Source organism: Colletotrichum scovillei (assembly GCF_011075155.1).
Source record: "Colletotrichum scovillei strain TJNH1 chromosome Unknown Contig00006, whole genome shotgun sequence".
Lineage (NCBI taxonomy): Eukaryota > Fungi > Ascomycota > Sordariomycetes > Glomerellales > Glomerellaceae > Colletotrichum > Colletotrichum scovillei.
In genome coordinates, this window is record NW_023336264.1 from 5150225 (window position 1) to 5169343 (window position 19119).

The 19119-nt window shown below is 51.3% G+C and overlaps 7 protein-coding genes across 7 annotated transcripts; 4 read left to right on the forward strand and 3 right to left on the reverse strand.

Annotated features, from left to right (window-relative positions):
• Positions 1–419: 419 nt before the first annotated feature.
• HER10_EVM0000119 (aliphatic nitrilase) lies at positions 420–1253 on the reverse strand (the record flags this gene model as incomplete). The annotated part of the gene is made up of 2 exons (XM_035469914.1): positions 420–1040; positions 1161–1253. 2 exons carry the CDS (start codon positions 1251–1253, stop codon positions 420–422), a joined length of 714 nt encoding a protein of 237 aa, XP_035332000.1.
• Positions 1254–2596: 1343 nt separating this feature from the next.
• HER10_EVM0011195 (phenylacetaldoxime dehydratase) lies at positions 2597–3697 on the forward strand (the record flags this gene model as incomplete). Its single annotated transcript, XM_035480633.1, has 1 exon — positions 2597–3697. The coding sequence occupies one exon, from the start codon at positions 2597–2599 to the stop codon at positions 3695–3697; it is 1101 nt and encodes a 366-aa protein (XP_035333355.1).
• Positions 3698–6905: 3208 nt separating this feature from the next.
• Positions 6906–7993, forward strand: HER10_EVM0002168 (carbonic anhydrase). The gene is made up of 2 exons (XM_035471893.1): positions 6906–7116; positions 7198–7993. Exons 1-2 carry the CDS (start codon positions 6945–6947, stop codon positions 7842–7844), a joined length of 819 nt encoding a protein of 272 aa, XP_035332246.1. The 5' UTR covers positions 6906–6944; the 3' UTR covers positions 7845–7993.
• A 1107-nt stretch (positions 7994–9100) lies between these two features.
• On the forward strand, positions 9101–11197 carry HER10_EVM0003406 (uncharacterized protein). The gene has a single exon (XM_035473083.1). It carries the CDS (start codon positions 9789–9791, stop codon positions 10977–10979), a length of 1191 nt encoding a protein of 396 aa, XP_035332387.1. The 5' UTR covers positions 9101–9788; the 3' UTR covers positions 10980–11197.
• A 386-nt stretch (positions 11198–11583) lies between these two features.
• HER10_EVM0000859 (uncharacterized protein) lies at positions 11584–13263 on the reverse strand (the record flags this gene model as incomplete). Its single annotated transcript, XM_035470626.1, has 1 exon — positions 11584–13263. One exon carries the CDS (start codon positions 13261–13263, stop codon positions 11584–11586), a length of 1680 nt encoding a protein of 559 aa, XP_035332090.1.
• Positions 13264–14756: 1493 nt separating this feature from the next.
• Positions 14757–17294, forward strand: HER10_EVM0008743 (uncharacterized protein; the record flags this gene model as incomplete). Its single annotated transcript, XM_035478253.1, has 1 exon — positions 14757–17294. One exon carries the CDS (start codon positions 14757–14759, stop codon positions 17292–17294), a length of 2538 nt encoding a protein of 845 aa, XP_035333034.1.
• An 833-nt stretch (positions 17295–18127) lies between these two features.
• HER10_EVM0012217 (uncharacterized protein) lies at positions 18128–18487 on the reverse strand (the record flags this gene model as incomplete). Its single annotated transcript, XM_035481615.1, has 1 exon — positions 18128–18487. One exon carries the CDS (start codon positions 18485–18487, stop codon positions 18128–18130), a length of 360 nt encoding a protein of 119 aa, XP_035333481.1.
• Between the last annotated feature and the right edge of the window lie 632 nt (positions 18488–19119).

Genomic DNA, 19119 nt, shown 5'->3' on the forward strand with positions numbered 1-19119 from the left:
TTCAGTTATGAAAAGAAAAGAAAAAAGGGAGAGGGAAAACCCCGCACTTCCCCAATCAACGCACGCTCAGTTATCGAAAAAGCTCCGCCCAATCCACCCGTCTGCTTCTACTAGACCAAACTCTAAAACACAAAGGGGAATGGAGGGGGACGGGGGGCTTCAGCTGAGACTCTGAGCTGAGGTAGTAGGAGGGGAATTATTTCGAGAGAGAGAATGAAGATAATTACTAACTAAGCGAAATCACAACTAATTATATGCCGCTCAACTTCCTCTACTCTCTGTTTGACAACAAAAGACACACTCAACCGACATACTCGCCGACGGATTTATCGCTTCCTGGGAATTCTCAATCATCCATCACTACTACTAACTAGAAACAGCCTCTGATCTCATTATTGATTCATCCTCATATCCTCCTCTCAAGGGTCGGCCGCGTAGTGAACGGGACGCGCAGGGTATTTGTTCACCCGCAGACTCAGCTGGTCAGGACGGCAGTAGTGTCCGACAATATCGAGGTTCTGCTTCGCCTTGGCCTTCTCCGCGAGGTCGACATCAGCATACAAGATGCACTCCTCCCCAGGCGGCGGGCGCTTCACCAGCTCCTCGCCAAAGGGCGAGTAAATCATGCTGAAGCCGCCGCCCGCGCCGACAGAGTTTGTCGCGTACCCAAACTCGTCGATCCGGCACCGCTTCTTGGACTCCTCGCTGACGACCTGCGTGCAGACCATGACGAAGCATGCGCCCTCGAGCGCCACCACCTGCGAGAAGCGCATGCTCATCTCGTCCGTGATGTGGTGAGGCCAGTCGGCCTGCCTGACGCCGTCCTTGTCGGTCGGGTGAGGCCAGAGGACGGGCCAGCTGGAGACGTGCAGGTCGACGTCCTGCTCGTACTCGTAGTAGCGGAGGAGCGTCTGCGTGTGCTCCCAGCAGTTGAGGCCACCGATCTTAACCGAGGGGTGGAGCGTGCTAGGCGCGACGGTCTGCAGGGACTCGCCTTGGCCGTCGCCCCAGTAGGCGCGCTCGACGTGGGTCGGCTTGATCTTGCGGCGGTGGTGCACGATGACGCCGTTCTCATCGATGAAGGACTGTTTTGATGTGTGAGAAAACAATACTCACGAGACAGTGAAAGAGAGGGAAGAGAAAAGAGACAAGTGTCTTACCTGGGCAATGTACAAGGTGTTCTTGAACCTCTCGCTGTAGCCGAGGACGACAAACACACCGGCCTCCTTGACGGCGGCGCAGATGCGCTTCATCTCGTCAGAGTCCTTGACGAGCGAGTTGCGGAAGTACTCGTCCATGAAGGCGGCATTATCGGTGGGGGACTTGGCCCAGATGCTCCTTTCGACGGTAAGAAATTAGCCAAACCATTGACGCGGAGAGCAAGATGAAGGGGTCCGTCGCGGACGAGAAAAATGGGAAGGATGTGTGTGTCTCATTCTCACTCACCATGGGTATCCGGGAATGAAGACCTCAGGGAAGCCGACGACATTGGCGCCCTTGCTGGCAGCCTCCTCGATGAGAGCGATGGACTTGGTAACACCGCCCTCGAGGTCGTTCCAGGCGGGCTCGGCTTGGATGGCCGCGATCTTGAGCTTGGGAGCCATTTCTATTATGAGATATCCGGAGTGGATTTTAAGGTAAGAGTGATTGGGTATTGAGGGTTTATGAGGTGGAATGAGAGAGACTGTTGGATTGCTGAATGATATTCATCTGAACTTAACTTCATTCACGGGCAGATTCTCTCTCTTTTGTAGCTCAAAAGCGAGGCTATTCTTTTCCGCCTGCTCCAACAAACATATCTAGATGAGGGGTTCTCCTGTGCCGCATCGCGAGCGGCTCAGCACTATCCTATCCAACGCATTTGGAGATCGTCTGTTTACTGCCAAAAGAACATCACAAACTAACCCGACCCAGCCGCCCTTCTATCTCCTACAAGTTACATATTCCCCAGATTTTCCCAACGGTTAAGCAATACCCTATCCGCATCGTTGGTCCCTCCGTCTGATGTCGTGTCACTTCCCGAGCTGTGCCACTAGCGCGTTATCAATGAAATCCGGGGTAATTCGGTGAGGGAGAGGGGTTCAAGCCTGCAGACAAGAGTAATGCACGCGATCCGCGTGGTCGGTGGGGTTAGCTTCACCGGTTGAGCACTATCCTATCTAGTGCATCCATGATTAGCTTGGTATTATCGATTATGCCGTTGGTTAGAATTGGGAGTAATGCGCCCGAACTATCTTTGTAAACGCGTAGGTTTCACTTCTCCTCGCCGGATCCCTGGATTCTATGACCTCACTGCCCGTCTGTTCCGTCTCAATTACGTTCCCATTATCTGATATGCTCCCTGATGGTGTTCACACCACAACTTCGTTTGAATCGTTTCTAGAATAGCTCGACAAGTGGTTTGGAAATCAGTCCGACAAGATGAAGTTGCGGAATATTCAAGTCCGCAATGATTATAGGATGAACTTCGTCTATATCCTCCAGACGTAACCCAGTGCCTTGAACAATTCTTTCGAAAAAAGAATCGCTGTACCATTGACTGATTCCCACCACCACACTACTATCTCCATCCTTCACCAAACACCCAGTCGCAGTCATGGAACTCGAATCCGCAATTCCAGAATGGCTCCGGAAAGAGCGCACCGTTCCCGCAAAGGCGCCACCAGGCTTCGTACCACCTTTCGAGCTATACAGTTCGCGCTTCCCCAAGACCATTAAAGACATAGTCATGGCCATCATCGGCGCCCAGTACGCATCCGTAGACCTCCACGACGGCGGCGCACTGAAGACGATAGCCTCCTTCACGACCTCCGATCGAGTCGCACCGGCCTCGCGCCCGGCCTTCCACGAAGCCGCGGCTGTGGTAGATAATCGGGGTTTCTACAACGTTGCGGTGTTTGCGTACTGGCCCAGCAAGACCGCGTACGAGGAGTGGTCTACCGAGAGCGGTTTCCGAACATGGTGGAGTGAGGCGAAGCCCGGGGACGAGCCACGGCATGGGTGGTTCTTGGAGGTGTTTCTCCCGACGGCCGATCGGTTTGAGACTGTGTTTTCCAACGCTGTACCGGAAGGTGCAGCACACATGAGAGACAGCCTTAGCGGTCCCATCAAGGAGCATGTCTACTGGGGGAGCATGCGAGATCGCCTGCCCGTATCCCAGACAGATGAACTTCTCGGAGACCCGGAAGAAGCAAGCAAGCAGAAAACCAACGGATCAACATCACAGAACGGCGAATCCCATCTGCCAGAGAGGGTCCGCGTCCAAGGCAAGAAGAACCTCACCGTCATCCGGTCTGGACAAGACTGGTCCTCATCGCTCCCCGAAGAGCGGCAAATCTACCTCGACGCGATGCAGCCGCCGCTGGTCAGAGGTATGGAATACCTTCGTGACCACGGCGATGAGGCCGGCTGCTTCAGCTGCCGCTTCATGGAGATCGTCGACCCCGTGACGGCCAAGGGCGGGCATGATCGGACTTTCGGGCTGGCGTACTTTGACAACCTCGCCTCGCTGGAGCGCTGGAGTAAAGAGCACAGAACGCACCTGGCCATCTTCGCCGAGTTCGCGAAGTATGCCAAGAGGTTGGGGGACCAGATGTCCTTGGCATTATTTCATGAGGTTCTGGTTCTAGAGCCTGAGCAGCAGTTCTTTGAGTACATTGGGTGTCATGATGGGACGGGTATGCTGAGTTCTTTGTGATGATTGATTATAATTGACTGAGTATCCCAATGGATCTATCTTGTTTCCAGCGTGGGGAGTGATGCATGGGTTTGGCTGGCCCTCGCCTTCTGTTCCCGATTCCATCGTTCATGATGTAATTACGTGATCGATCAATGTGTCAATCGCAGAACTACATCCTCACCCAAACGCTCCCGCCCCCTTCCAAACTGCTAATACCTCAACTGGCTCACAGTGAACCAAAGAATTCATCCCTCAACTAGGTATCCTTCACTTTCACTGGGTCGGGGATAAAGCCATTATCAACCCACGCAGTACCATCGACACCATATACTGTCACCCTACATTCGCCAGAGGTCATCCCATACATCCTATTCGTATTCGTACAGAAGTAAATCAACTTCGTTAAGGCCTCTCCTATTCGTGGGAATGTTCCTTGTCTGATATTTGCCCTTTGCGCGGGGCCTATTCGGTGGCCGATGCAACACTTGCCTTTCTCGTGGTCAAGACAGTACCGACGCGGCTCCTTCCTTGTCGTGTGCCGTGCCAGAGCAGGCTGAACTTCCCATAGGAGGATCTTGCATACTTCTACCGGTGCGAGATTCGACTCATCGCACCTGTAAGGCCTTTTAACATCGTCGAAATCTGCTTGTTCTGGCGATACGCCTGGCTCGAGCTCTTGTCGGCGTCCTACGTGGGAAACTGCGCTGTCTTTCTCGGGAGTTGCGTCGTCTTCGGTAGTTGGTGTGATGTAGATGAATTGGGCTTCAGCGTCGTCGGATCCCTGGTCCCAAATGGTGAAGTTACCCTGCTCTTTAGACCATTCTTCTGTGAGAGCCCAGCGTGAGTCCATTTTTTTCCTCAACGAAAGTCTACCTGGGCCGCTGTGACGTGAATGTGTTTTTCGTGTGACTGATCTGCTTCTTGTTAGCTTCTCTTCCTAAGGCCACATCTACATTTCTTGCGCCGCATACTTGAGATAGAGTCAAGTATTGTACGAAGATTTGGATATACTCACTATGTAGTGATATTCCGTGGTGGGTAATGTTGATGTAAACGGGAAATATGAATTTGCAATTCGATGGATGAGGGAAGTGTGAGAAACACAGTGGCTGGCACCTTGATAGAAAGAAGTCCTTATCGTCTTGTCCAACGCTTTACACTGAAGCTTCTAATGAACGTTAGTTTATGTGGCCTACAAGGTTGCCGTTCGACACGGCGCAGCGTCCCATTTTCACAGATGTTCGCTCAGGCAACTTGCTCAGTCCTACCGCGTTGCCTCTGAATTTTGCCTTATTCATGTCAACTACTTGACCGGCTTATTCTTTCGCCTGAAACCCATAGAAAGCCATACTCTTCTTGGTATATACCCTATCTCTGTATCTGGTATCTCACGGCTCTCACCTTCCACAAAAGCATTTCTTGACAATATTCCTTCCTTGCCAATGATCCACTGTGGATGAATCTCGTTCACAAGAGTTTGTGGCAATTCCTTCGGTTCCAATAGTACTACTGTCCATGTAAGTCAAACACAACCTGCATGTTAGTCTACATCACGATCATATGCCGGGATTCCAAAGCCTGACTATCCTAAGTATAGATTCAATTCGTGATTCTGCCAAGTGGGCTCATAGTGACTTTGCGATGCTTGTCTTGAGGTGTTTTAAGAAACAAATAATTCTATGCACTAGGCTCTATCACAACACTCTTTCCATCGCTGGCAAGTCTTTTGATCTTGCTTGTGTCTATCTGCCGCGAAATACTTCATTTGCACAAGAAAGTCGTTTTTAGATGCTGGGAGCAGCTCATTCTACCAATGACCCTCATTGTTGTCCATAGTCATCCCTGCTCCCAAATTAAGACTCTATGTCGGTAGAATTGAGTGAAGCTACACCCGCTCAAGATGACTTGTACCCATTTCGCGGCCAGAGCAAACATGGCCACCTGCGATTCACTGCCGTCGACTCATAAGAAGATAAGGTATCAACAGAAAGTCATTCAAAATTTTTCTCTCAGCAATGGGGCCAGGAAGTTGAAAGCGATGTTGAGCCTCCCTCCGGCTTGCCCCTCCTGAGAACTAGCGCCAGTCTCAGATTGCTCATGTCTTGCATGGCTGCCCACACTCTTGCAGTAGTTCTTGGCACTCGTGATTTCCACGAATTAATTCACGATCAGATATTAACCAACCTCAATTCACGTTCAGATGAGATCTCACATAAGCGGTCTAAGTCTTGTCCGAGTCTAGACTTTGTGTCGCCGGAGGAAGCCGCATCAGCATTCTGACCACGTGCTTGGACCAAACCCCTTTTGCTCTGTTCACTGGTACTCTCTCTGCCTAGGGCCAAGATAGTCGAGGATGAGAAACATACCGTGAGTACGGACGAATCTTGGACCAAGCGCCATTCCAGATGCCGTGATCCAGGGCTCGACCAAGGAATTGAGGGTGAATGGGTTAGGTTCCCCGCCTCGGAGTCTTGGTAGAAACACAAACACGTTCGATGAGGCGTCAGCCAAGCCACACGAAGGTACACAACGGCCTCGCCGCCAAGTGTAAAAAAGCTGTAGAAAGGAAGGACTTAGCCACCGGTAGGGCGTATCTCACCCAGCCGTGCCCAGCCGTGCCCAGGTTGTCCTGTCCATTAGAACTAACGCATCCTGTAATTTTACGCCACCGTCCCATCTCTGCCCCGTGCTTGCGGGATATGATTGATAAAGAAAGGCTAATAATACGGGCAATTTACGGACAAAACAGCGATAATAGCGGTACCTTTAGAGGGGGTTCACGCAAAGCCAGCGGTATAACGATGCAGAGTTTACCCTGTACTCGGGTTCATGCGTTGATTCTGCCCATCATTTCCGGCGCATCTCTAGTACGGCGCGCCCAGAGAGTGTCCTGCGCGCCAAGCATCATGGAAAACGCGGCATCAAGGGTTCAGAATCTGACGATAAAGCAGTGCTCCCTTACCTTTACTTTTGCTTAGCAGGTCTTGGCTCCGGCGGCTACAACGTTCTACCAGTCATGCATCTCGAGGTTCTCGTCCTTCCCTCTTCGGAGGATTTCTCGAGGCCAGCTACACTGCATACGGGAGGCGGAAATGAACCCACTTCCCTAAGGTTATACAGGCCGACCAGGAGGATTTCCGTGCTTCGCCCCGCAGTTCGCTGCCGTGTAATAGAGTATAAAGCTTGACGAGGCCCTCACGGTAATAGGTTACGATCGGAGGTCTATCGCAAATCGCAGCTAGTTTCTTCAGATCCCGCTATCATAATGATCACGACAGTATTCCTTGGCGCGCTGCTCATGGCGTCTGATGTCCTCGCATGTGCGGGACACCAGAACCACTATGCCATGGCAGACAGGAAGCGTGCAGAGATGGCTCCGTTGCCGGCTTCAGACTGGGCCTATGAGGCCTCGTTCAATTGGGGCCGTCTCAATCCAAGTAAGTTAAAGTTGCATTCGTGCCAAATGATCGTCCCTGATGGTCTGGACTGGGAGTACATGTACTGACGCCGGCACTCAGACTACACCTTGTGCCAGACCGGCACGCAGCAATCGCCCATTGCGCTCAGCCTCAACAATGGACTGGCGCTGAACCACATCCTCCGATTCGACTACCCCAACCACACGGCGGGCAACTTTTACAACTGGGGCTACGGCCCCGCCTTCACCGTCACGCATCCGGAGGGCGTCTACACCGGCAACCCGTCCTTCACCTACGACGACATGAAGCTCTACCTCAAGGGCTGGCACATTCACTCGCCCGCCGACCACTCGGTTAACGGTGACAGGTCCAAGGCGGAGCTGCACCTCGTCCACGTGGATGAGGAGGGCCACGAGAAGGCCGTGCTGGCGATCCGGTTGGACCCCGGCAATGCCAACAACACCTTCTTCAACCAGCTGCCGCCCATGATCGGCTTCAACGACGTCGGCGTCCAGCAGGAGATCGAGATTGACCACATGCCGGCGTTGAACAGCGTGCTGCAGTTCAACGAATTCTGGACCTACCGTGGTAGCTTGACGAGTCCGCCCTGCCATGAGGGCATCCGCTGGTTCGTTGCACGTCAGGTCATGTTTCTGGGCGTCGACCAGATGAGGGCCATTCTGGGCGCGAGCACCTACAGCGCAAGGGCTGAGCAAGAAGTTTGGCAACATCGCATCAACGAGTGAAAAGACTACAAGGTTCACGATGGGAAAACTGCATGTGTAGGGGGGGGGGCTTAAGCTTGGCTGCACTGGTGTGCGCGCCGAGGAGCTTGGAGAGCAGGACGTGGGAGTTGTGTGCGTGGCTGAGACCACCTTGTCGGCGCTCCGGCCGGGGTTGACAGCTCGAGAGGCGGTCACGGATGCGCCGGCGAGATATCATGACGACCTTGATGAGTCTGCCGATCTCTTCTTTATTTTTGTCAATTTTCCTTGGACCAGCATTTGATACCATTTAGATCTCTTATTATCTCACCATCACTCGTCACAAGACACTTGTTCGTTTTCGTTCCACGGACACGACGAGGTTAAATTGAGCTTAATTGCCTTTCCCCTGTGCTAGGTTTGATCCACCACTTTAGCGGACATGAGCGGACAGCTCTGCCCCTTGACGGCCCACCTGTGTGCCCTGTCAATCTTCTCTTTGGGGATTTGGGGTTGAGATTGACCCCCCAGTGCCCCCCCAAAAAGGCGCCTCATAAGGTTCCTGGTCTGCCGGTCATGAGTCGCGGATTCATTCTAGTGCCCTAGGAGCAAGGCGATACCATGCCAGGAGGGCGGGCCACTGACCCAAATGTACCGAACATAGTCAGGAAACACGACGGTCTGCTAAACTGTCGTCAGTAGCGCTCAAAGCCCTGGAGAGATCGATTTGCCAGTCACTGAGATATTCTAGAAGACATCAGTGCCAGTAGTGCGTGATAGGCATAGAAAGAACGAAGAGAAACACGACAATGTGAAAACTGTACAACATCAACAAGAGCTATTATCTTGCCGATTAGATCAGATTGCTCTCGGAGTTCCCTATGTCTTCCCGTTGATCCAGACCCGCCCCTCATTTGGTCAGTCCCACGACCTCAACGCCAAGAATGTTTTTGGATGCTTTTTCCTAGGCCCAGCCTCAGTCACCCCATTTCCCATAGCCCTGGTACGTCACGGTGGCGTGTCTCTGAATTCCTCTTCCAGACAGAATCTGCTCTTCATCTGATCGAGCCCATGATTCACTAAGGTCGCGTAAACTGACCAAAATGATTTGTTGCTGTTGCCATGGCGGGGATCAGCTTCGTAACCTTACTCGACTACACTACGGCTGGAGACCCCGCTCCAGTACCGGTAGAGCTGCCAACCCAGCTAGCGACCGGAGCAATCGAAGTACGTAGTAAGAAAAAGTCAAAAGAAACCTTGGTAGCGAAGCTCCAATCAAGATACAACAACCTAAACCATCCACATCAAATCTCCCCCAAGAACTCCACTGCCGACCTGCTGCCGGCTCTCACATCCCAAAGACTCGTCCGCTCAACAAGCAGTAGGGCGAACGCGGATAAACCCATCTTGTTTCATCTAAAAGATGATCCCGATCCAATTGGATGAACCCGAGAGAAACAACGTCTCCCCACATGTTGGGTAACTTGGTGTCTTGGTTTCTTGTTGATCACCTACAACACAGCCCTGTTCAGCGCAATCACCGTGGCTGAGATCCCAGGCCGGACCATTCTTGGCCCATTGGGACGAACCGTCGCTGTTGGTCCGCTCATGCTTGGCAGCTGCACCTCTATATAATTAGCAGTGGCCGAGCGATGATAGTCCCCATCCGGCGGTGGATTACAAGGCAGTATGGATGGTGGAGTTGCGATAGTGCAGACTTTTGCAGGATGGGACAGCGAAAATCACGGAATGTGACGGGTGCTGTTGACGTAGTGTATTTGTTGGACAGATTGCCGGGGTTCCAATGGCCGCGTGGTCCCGTTTCTTGATCACGTTGTCTCTGGGTCAATCCGTCGACGGCGGAATCTCTCTTGTCTAGATCTAAACACAAATGCCCTCCGTCCCGCACTTCCCCAGACCGCGTGGACGCATGGGCTCTTGATTTTGGAAACCCATCTGATAATCAGACTCCTAGCGTCCGCCCCGATGCGTTCCGAACTCGCTTCCGCCCTCGGTCTCTTGGCCGGCCTGCTTACGGCTGCCGAACCGGCATCGGCTCGGCCGGACATCTACGCTCGCTCACAACAGATCCGACGTCAAAATTCAGAATGCGCTGAAGACCTAGCCGACGTCCTGGATAATGCGCCAACCACGTCAATGTCATGGGGGGCTACGGCTTGCGATTATACGTCTACACTCTCTGGTTTAGAACTCTCCGTCACCTATGCCTCATTCAGGAGTCGAATGTCTTCTTGGTACAGCGACGATCTCGACGACATCACTAAGCTTGAAGCCAGCTGTACGCAGTACAGCTCTATCTTTAATCAGATCCGGAACTGTTACGTGACCGGAGCCGTCCCGACCGCCGCCACATCTACATCAACAACATCATCTTCAACCGTGGTTACTACCACGAGCACTGGGTCTGGAGGCATCACTACGGCGACTGTGACAACTACATCGACACCTGACGGTGGAAGTGGTATGGATGATGGCGCGAAAGCTGGACTTGCGATTGGGATCATCCTTGCCGTTCTTCTTTTGATGTTCATCGGGTACAAGTTCTTCATGAAATATCGTCAAAAGAAGTTAGCAGATGCCGCAGCAATGTCATCGAATGAAAACGTTGGACCGGAGATGGGAGCTGCAGCCGCGGGAGGAGCATTAGGTGCCGCTGCTCTGGGGAGTACCAAGTCACGACCAGAGCAAGGCGAGGTGTATGCATACAAATCGGAACTGAGCGGAGAGTCGAGGCCAATGTCCGAACTCGATCCACGACCGATATCCGAGCTCGACCCAGCAGCAGCCGTTGCGGCCAGTAGGGTCACCGGCGTCCATCGACATGTCGCGGAGCTGGACCCTGATCCCCCGACTCAGCTGAGTGAGCTGCCAGCTGACAACTACGACCCAACCGCCACGACGAATTCGCCTCCCCCGGCATATGTCTCTCCGGTCACTGATACGGGTACTCGAAATACGCTCTACTCGGTGGTCTCGCCAGTGTCACCAGACTCAAGTACGATGCGATCGTCAGGATTAGGCATATCTACAATTTCAGAAGCAGATGTCTCGCAGAGCACGGATGGTAGTAGTGCAGGAGTGGTAAATGGTGTTCCGACAACGCAAAGCGAGACAGTGCAACAGGGATGGGGTAGAGGGTGGATGCAAAGAGATTGAACCATTTGAAGGGACGCTTCTGCTCGAGACTGGAGCACGTGGCAATGGACATGAAGATGAGAGCACGAAGCTCACCCACATGTGAGCCACCAGCATTGCAAGCGTGTTGGTGGTTCATTCAAGGTTCGGGGTGTCCAAAGTCAACGGATTTCTTGACAATACTATTTTCACGGCGGTATAGTCAGACTGCCTATACCTTCTGTTAGATACCCTCCCACTAAATGAAACACTTCTTATTTTAACTCATCACTGCAACCGAGTCATTGAATCTTCTTGGTATTTGTGAGGGGAGTCACAGATGCGCTTTGGTTGCGCCATGGAAGTCAGTCAGCACTTTCCAAGCGAGGGTGTATTTTCGATGTCTTAGCTTAAGATTCTTGATATCCAGGGTACCGCGCTTACACAAGGGTCATTTGAACCTGGATCTTGGCGCGCAATATCTTAAGGAAAAAAAACAAGAAACGCGGTTTACAATAGCGAATTCCATAAATCGAAAATTGGTGTCAGTAAACAAAATATAGTCCCCAAAACTCAAACCGACTGAAGACCAATACACGATGGATGGTCGAAGCAACAGTGATCCGTCGCACCCAACTATCTTGGCTTATTCCCCTCCCTCGAAGTCAGGCTTGTCCGCTGACTCAGGGTTATCAAATTGGTTGTCATCTACCTCTTCGCTCGGATCATTATCGTCCTGCTTTTCCTGCTCCTTTCGGTTCTCCTCTTGGGCTTTGGCCTCCTCCTGAACTTTGTCCAGTGCTTCCCGGGTGTCTTTCAGTGCCTTTTCCTCATCCTGTGAAAGCTGGCTCCCCTCGTCTTGCAGCGCCTGTTGAATGTCGGCGCTCGTTTCCGCGAGCGTGGCAGAAGCATTAGTCAAACCGGTCTCTCGAGCATCCGCAGTCTCGGTAAGGTCTGTCGCCTGTTCAAGCCCGCTGCGGGCCTTTACGAGGTTTTCAGCCGCAGTTTCTGTAGCCTTTGACGGGGCACCGGCTTCTAGTACCTCTAGTAGCTTGCCACTCTGCTCTCGTACAGCGTCTTGCTTGTTTTGGATGTCTTGGGCTTGGCCGACCTCCCTATAGCCTTGCTGCACGTTTGCCACAGTGAGCTCCACATTCACCGACATTGCCTGTACCTGAGGTACGTCGATGGCCTGATAGTCTGCTTTAACTTTGGCCTCTCTTGCTTGCGCGTCCGACTTGCTGGTTGCCTCTTTCTGCACATCGTTTTTCGTTTGCGTCTCGGCCTGCTTGTGGTCCTTCGCCATATAGTACAGCATGCCAATGCTTGTCAACATCCCAACCAAGCCCTCAAGGCTGTTAAGAGAAAATCCGTTCGCCGAGTTCTTGTCATTGGCGCTCGTCGACTGCTTTGAAGGGCTTGGAATGGCCAGCTGGTTGAGGTTGCCAGCCACATTGACCCCGTTGATGGTGCCTGTGAAAGCAGCTCCGATGACATAGTTAGACACAGTCTTGCCATTCTGTTGGCTGGTCTGTGCTACGTTAAGCCAGCTCGTTTTCAGCGCCACAGATGTATTGCCAGTGCCTTGATTTTGCTCCTGCATGGTGCCATCGCCTGCCATCACTACCGGCGTATTCTCGTCGTTTGTGCCAGCAATTGTCAGCACTGCCGAGCAGTCCGCTGCGCTAGCCGCAATGGCCAGAGTTGCTACTAGAGCCGGGGCTGATGAGCCCGAAGTGGTTCCGGAGTTGCTGCTACTGCCGTTGCCCAGGCTGTAGAGGTAGTAGGTACCCTGCCAGGGGTTCGTGAACTGAGCTTGCCAGGTCAAGACTGCTGTCCAAGAAGTTATCGTGCACGACTGAAAGCTGCCGGTTCCCTTGAAAAAGTCATTGACCGCCTGTTCCTGGCTTTTCTTGTCGCCTAGGGCTTTGCGAAATTCGGTGGCTAGCTGCGAGGATGGATTCGCCTGCACGTACTTGATGAACTTGAAGGAGTCCACCATGCTTTGCTGCGTGTCACTAGTGATAGTGAAGGCGTTTGAATCTGCCAAAGGGGAAACCGCCAGCACGGCAACAGGAAATTGCTGATAGTAATTGCCGTTGAGTGCTTTGATGGTGCCTGTAAGCATGGCCTGCACTTGGCTGGCAAAATGAATGGTTGGTACCTGCTTAGCAGCGGTACCGTTTGGTACAGTGCCAAGTAGCGTGTACGTCAAAGGCCCTGGCGTCTTTGGGTCGGTGCTGGGGTTGAAGACATCGTACATGTCCACATCGTACCCCGAGTTGTTGGTAATTGTGGCAATAGGGTTGGTAGTAGTAGAACCCATGATTGTTCACAGTAAAGATTACAAGCACGTATGGCCGAGTTTACTAGAGGGAAGCGATTCGAGAATATTGTATCAGGTGATCGTAAGAAGAAGTGATCGTGAATATGATTCGACATGAAATTAGGTGTTCTTCGCGACTATTTAAAACCAAGTTGCTGGTACAATACTCATGGGCAGGGACGCAAACGGTTTGGTCTGAACTGTGTTGTTACTTTTGTAATGGCTGCGCTTAGGCTGTTGAAGTTCCATTGCGGGAACCCAAATTCCCTCACTCAGATTTTGGAAGATGTGTCGTAGGATGGCGCAGAGCGTTCTCAACCAGTGCGATTAGAAAAGCCCGCTCAAACAGCACTTTCCTTACACACTTGGGAGAATCGTGGGCTAGATTCCATTTCTCCCTCTTCCACATTCGTACGCAGCTGAACGTCTCGATGTCCCGCTAGCGCGCTAAAACGCACTAGGTATGCTCCCGTCTGGGCCGTTTTCTTCGGTCCTTATCCAATCACGTCTTGTCTGATGAGGCTGAATGCCCTCTTTCGCTTTCGATCAACTATCACGAAGCCTAACCATCTCTGCCATAAAGGAGCTGAAGATTTAGCAAAGAACATTCCATTTCCAGCCAGCCATTTTTCTGACTACCTTATCAATTAACGTGCGTAAATTAACCAACATCTTCTATGTTGATCCGGGTCAGCCAGCCCATAATTCACTGTTGACCAAATCCATCCGCTTCCAGCATCAATCGCATGGCCGGAATTGTCGAGGCTGCTCCCTATGTAGAAGAGTCAGTACGTAAAGACTCACAATTTCAGCCGTATTCAGCTGCAAACTACTTTTGTGTCTTTATCTTCAAATCAAGTCGCCACCTCACTTAGTCCAAAGTCGAACCTCGAACCATGCAGCCTCAAAATGCTGTTTTCAGCATTGTGCCGAGTTGGCCAGCCACGCCCAAGGACCGAAGCAACGCAAACTGGCCATTACACCGATTCTCAAACCAATAATCGTGTGAACTAAGGTATGCAACTAAGTTGCGTTTCCTTAGACGTGCAGACAACCCCAGACTAACTATCAGGTACGAAGAATGATAAGCCCACAAGATCAGCCTCCAAGGGCTGAATGAGCTGATTATTCCATCCGGCTACAATGGTCTGGATGTTTGCTGCAGTTACAGGCATAATCTAGAATTGAGGGCCCCGCAGCATTCTGAGTACCATCGGCGAGGGGAGCAGATGCTTCCAATTATGTCGGAAGGAACGGGTAAACCTGCGGGCCCACCCATAAAGTAGCTATCTACCTCATGAGGCGATCGCTTCTCGCCACTATTAACAACCATATATATGGCAGTCTTCACCCCACGACAGTCAACATTTCTCTGCGTAAAACCCAGTACCAGACACTACTACCACCATAACAGTCACCACGGCTCTCAGAAATCTCAATCCTTTGCTTTTCATTCACTCTGATATTACGCGAGGGATTGCCTAACTGTCATCATGTCTGCCCAAAGCATACCTTTTACGAATAGCTTGGACTTTAGTGTCACGGTTTACAACTCTTTCAATGAGGGTACCCAAGATGAGACAAACTATCTTGGTACCTTGACCTCTATCATAACGGTGCCAGCGAATACCACGGGTTCAGTGTCACTGAAACAACCATCAGCCGCAGTGCTGATCGTCAAGAATGCAACGTCCAATGCCCCTTTGGCACGGCTCAATTACTTGTCAGGGTTCAGCAAGGGACCATATGGCGTTGGGCAAGCTGATGTCAACGCTATGACACAAACTATGGACTTCATCACCTTTATCAACAATAATCAAAACGACCCGCTCACGTTGGCCTTCAAGAATCTCTGGAAAGACTCCTCAAAGCCACAAGTCCAACCCGTTGACAACTTCTTCGCCCATTCACAAACCTACGCGAGCTGCACCTTTGCGACCTATATGATGGCCATTGCTTACACTGCTGAGCAGGCACAGGGCAAAGGCAAGCTCTCAGCCCCTGCCCTATACTCGCTCAAGACTCTTGTTCCGCTATTGGGCGGAACCTGGCCAGCCTCGCTTCCGGACATCGTAGTGACTAGCTTCACTTGTAATACTACCAACAACGATGTGCTGGTACTTCGAGCAGGGATAGACCTAAAGAAGCTGCCTGCCAAGTCAGATGATGCGCTGCAGTTTTTTGGATCACTGTTCACAGTCCAACAGCTTCAGATGTCAGTCACTATCAACTATGCCTTCAAATCGGGCAATGTGGGCACTTGCCTTTCTATCGACCTCGATGCTATGCACGTACCTTTCGGAAGCTCGTCCGTCTTGACCATCAACAAACCCACCGCTACCATTGAAATCAACCCGTTATTCAAGTTCGTCTTCTTTGAAGTTACTGGTGACGTCCCGCTCACTATATTCGGAAAGCAGTTCGATGCCGATGTGACCATGGCCATAGACAACATTGAGGCCAATTTCAGCGTGGTTGTCAACGGAGATCATTCCTCTCTCCCGGCGCCACCAACAATGAAGGGCGTGCACTTTGATGCGTTTGGCGTAGGCATCGGAATCATGTTTGAGCCACCAAGTGCGGCGATTGGCCTTTCAGGTCAACTGCACATAGGTGACTCTGGCAGCGGTCCCCTGACAGGCCTTGACGATGACACGTTCGTGGTTGTTTGCCAGATGATCGAAGATGTGCCGACCCCCCTCTACGTTTCCTTCTATGTGTCTCAGATGAGCCTGGAAGACGTCTTCACGATCTTCACCAACTTTCAATGTCCTGTGGATGTACCGGTGTCATTTACCGATCTATCCTTCCAATGGTCTGCAGACCCCATGAAACCTGTAGTGTTGCCTGATGGGTCGCTCTCCAACATGAAGTATGGCTTCAGCGCAGTTGCCAGCATCTTCGACATCAAGTTCTACGGCGACTTGAAGATCGATCTCACGACAGGGCTAACAGCCAGCATCCAGATGGCTCCCCTGAAATTCGGCAGCATATTCTCGATAACCGGAAATGGCACCGGGTTTTCCGTTAAGGTGGATGCCAGCGGTAATCCTATCAAAAACAATCAGCTAGTCACCACGGCAGCGCAGAAACAGGCAATCGAAAATGCCACGACGAAGTGTTTGGTGCAATCGGGTGGCGCAGAGTTGGAGGTCCAGACGTTGGCCTCGCCCTTCCTGCACCTCAACGGTGCTGTGAGTCTGTTCGGTTTAGAAAGTGTAAACCTGGACGCCGATGTCACACCGAGCGGCATTACGTTTGACGTGAACTTCGGCGGGTTGCTAACGTCGAATATGACTTGCACTTTATCCGATTATCACAACTTGAGCGCCGCATTCGAGTACGGCATCGATGACACTATATCGCTACCTTCGATCGGTGGGGTCGGTTTAGGCTCTCTCCATTTGCAGGCATCGGTCGATGCGGGTTTCGCACTGAGTTCAAGCTTGTCGGACATCATCCTCCAAGTCTGGGGCAACTTCGACTTCGAGGGCGCAACCTGCAATTTCGGTAAATTCACAGTTGATGTGGATATTAAAAGCATAAGCGATCTGCTGTCGTCCATTCTCAGCAACATCGAGCAAAACGCTGGGCAACTGTTCAAAAGTCTGCTGAGCTCGGCTGAGGCGTGGGCAGGCAAGGTTGCGCAGGACATAGTTACTGGGATCGAATCGGTGGCAAACGTCTTGCAAAAAGCTTTCAACAAAGATGCCGGAGAGGTAGCATCTATCATGACGGGAGCAGGTTTCGGCGCCGGGGAGATAGCGGGGGGTCTCCAAAGTGCTTTTGGTATGACACCACGGGGGATTGCACAACTTTTGCAACAAAATGGTTTTGCCGGCGAACTGGTGGCTTCGGCACTACAAAGTGTGTTTGGCAATGATGCTGCGCCCATAGCCCACGCTCTGCAGGACGTATACGGCTGGGTACCCGGCCAAATAAGCCACATACTGGGTCATATCGGCTTCAGCTCTAATGAAATAGGCTCAGCCTTGGGGATGTTTGATCCCTTCGGACTACCTATCCTATAGGATGTTGAACTCTTCACAAATCAGGGATTTCCTAATTTGCCGCTTCCATCAGCGGAAAGATTAGTTTCTCAGCCCAGCTATGGGCATCGGAGTCAAGTGGAACTTGTCTACTGTATACATAGGTATACGTAGCTTCCATGGGGCTGGGGTGGTTTCGAAGTGGACATGAATATTTTGGATTCCTATATGTCAAACTACATGATTTTACACAAGAGACCATTCTTCTTCTGATACTGTGTCTGATACTGTGCGAATGATATCAACAAGAGACAAATGTTTTCGAGCCTTGAAGTATCGAAAATCGTATTGGGCAATAACACCCTCTAGAGCGCCGAGAGAGACTATGCACACGGCTGAGGCAGCTTTAGCGTTGCTTCCGGCCTGTTATAAGTACGTGTACACAAGGGCATATAGCGTCAGGCAGTGATGATTTCAAGCGTCTCTTACCCATGCGAGAGACGTACATCGAGGATTCAAAACACCTCCTTAGCTTTGTCCGGACGCAAGATTCCGATGCTGACGACTGATGAAGCTTCTTCAAGTCTTAACCAAGCGAACAAATACAATGAAAGGCTACTCTATGGGAAATATGAGTGTAGATATTTAACGTATCAAGGATCTCTTCAGAGCGTGGATTTATCAATCATATTGTCGGCTAATGATACTACAACCATTGACTGGTCAGGCAGCATTATAGGCCCGGGGGATTCCTCCATCTTCAGCCCTCCAAGTGTAAACGTGATCGATCCAAAGCGCCAGCCAATACCCTAACTTCCGAAGTACAATCTCTAAGGAAATCTTTTATAGAATTTTCTTCTGTACTTCTTCCAGGGCTATGGTGCACTCGTAGAAGACGGTGTCGATGTCGCGCAGACGGGTGACGTGATCGTAGTTGGTGTCGTTGCGTGGACGTAGATAACCTTCTGGATCTCCGGGCCGATCCCACCCCACCAAGGCGCCGGCGCCACGGTAGTTGTGACGTGGTTGCAGCCGTGGCAGTCTGTAGGCTTTCCAATGGTTACTGTCTGGTTGTAGATTGTGATGGTGCTCGTTGGCTGGTAGTCGCCAGTGAAGCCGGGATCGAGAACCGTTATCGTTGTTGTGCACTCGCTTTGAGTTGCGGTGGGTTCAAGTGAGCCAGCAGCAGCAATACCGGCGAATGCCAGAAGCACAGAGTGAAGTAGAGATACCATTTTTGGTTATTTGGTAGATAAAATGATGGAAGTTGAATGCTGATTGCGACGGAAATATATCGATACAACGGCTTGGCAAAATGTCTTTATATCTTGAAGCGGGGTCTAGAGTCCGCAAGACTTACCCGGAACCTGTGGAGCTGAGGTTCCCTGTGACTCGCTCGAACATCGGATGAACGGCACGCTAGTTGAAAGCTACGAACCCATCGCGAGCTATTCGTGTTGGTTTCTAGCATTTTGAGAAGACTTTCAATATCGTAGAGTTAATGAATGTGGCTCGTGCTTCAACTCCGCGGATCATCACTGGGCACTTTGAGCATGATGTTAATAAAACGAATCATGATTAACCCATATAATCGGCGAGTTCACTAGCCTTTTCCCCGTCCCTGAAGATCTTTAATGTGGAGGCTCAACTATTGCAACTTGTCAAGCCTTAGCAACTCATCTGAAAGTCTTGGATATCCCCTGTATTTCAGCTCGTGATCAGCCCCTTTTGAAAAGCTTGTTTATTGGCGGCCTTCAGGGTCCGAAACTTCCGCTAATGTTTCCTTGCAACTGATGGTCCGACCGAGTAGCCGAAAGCCAGAAAAGGGGCGAATGAACCTTCATCGATGCGATTGTCATGCGCAAAT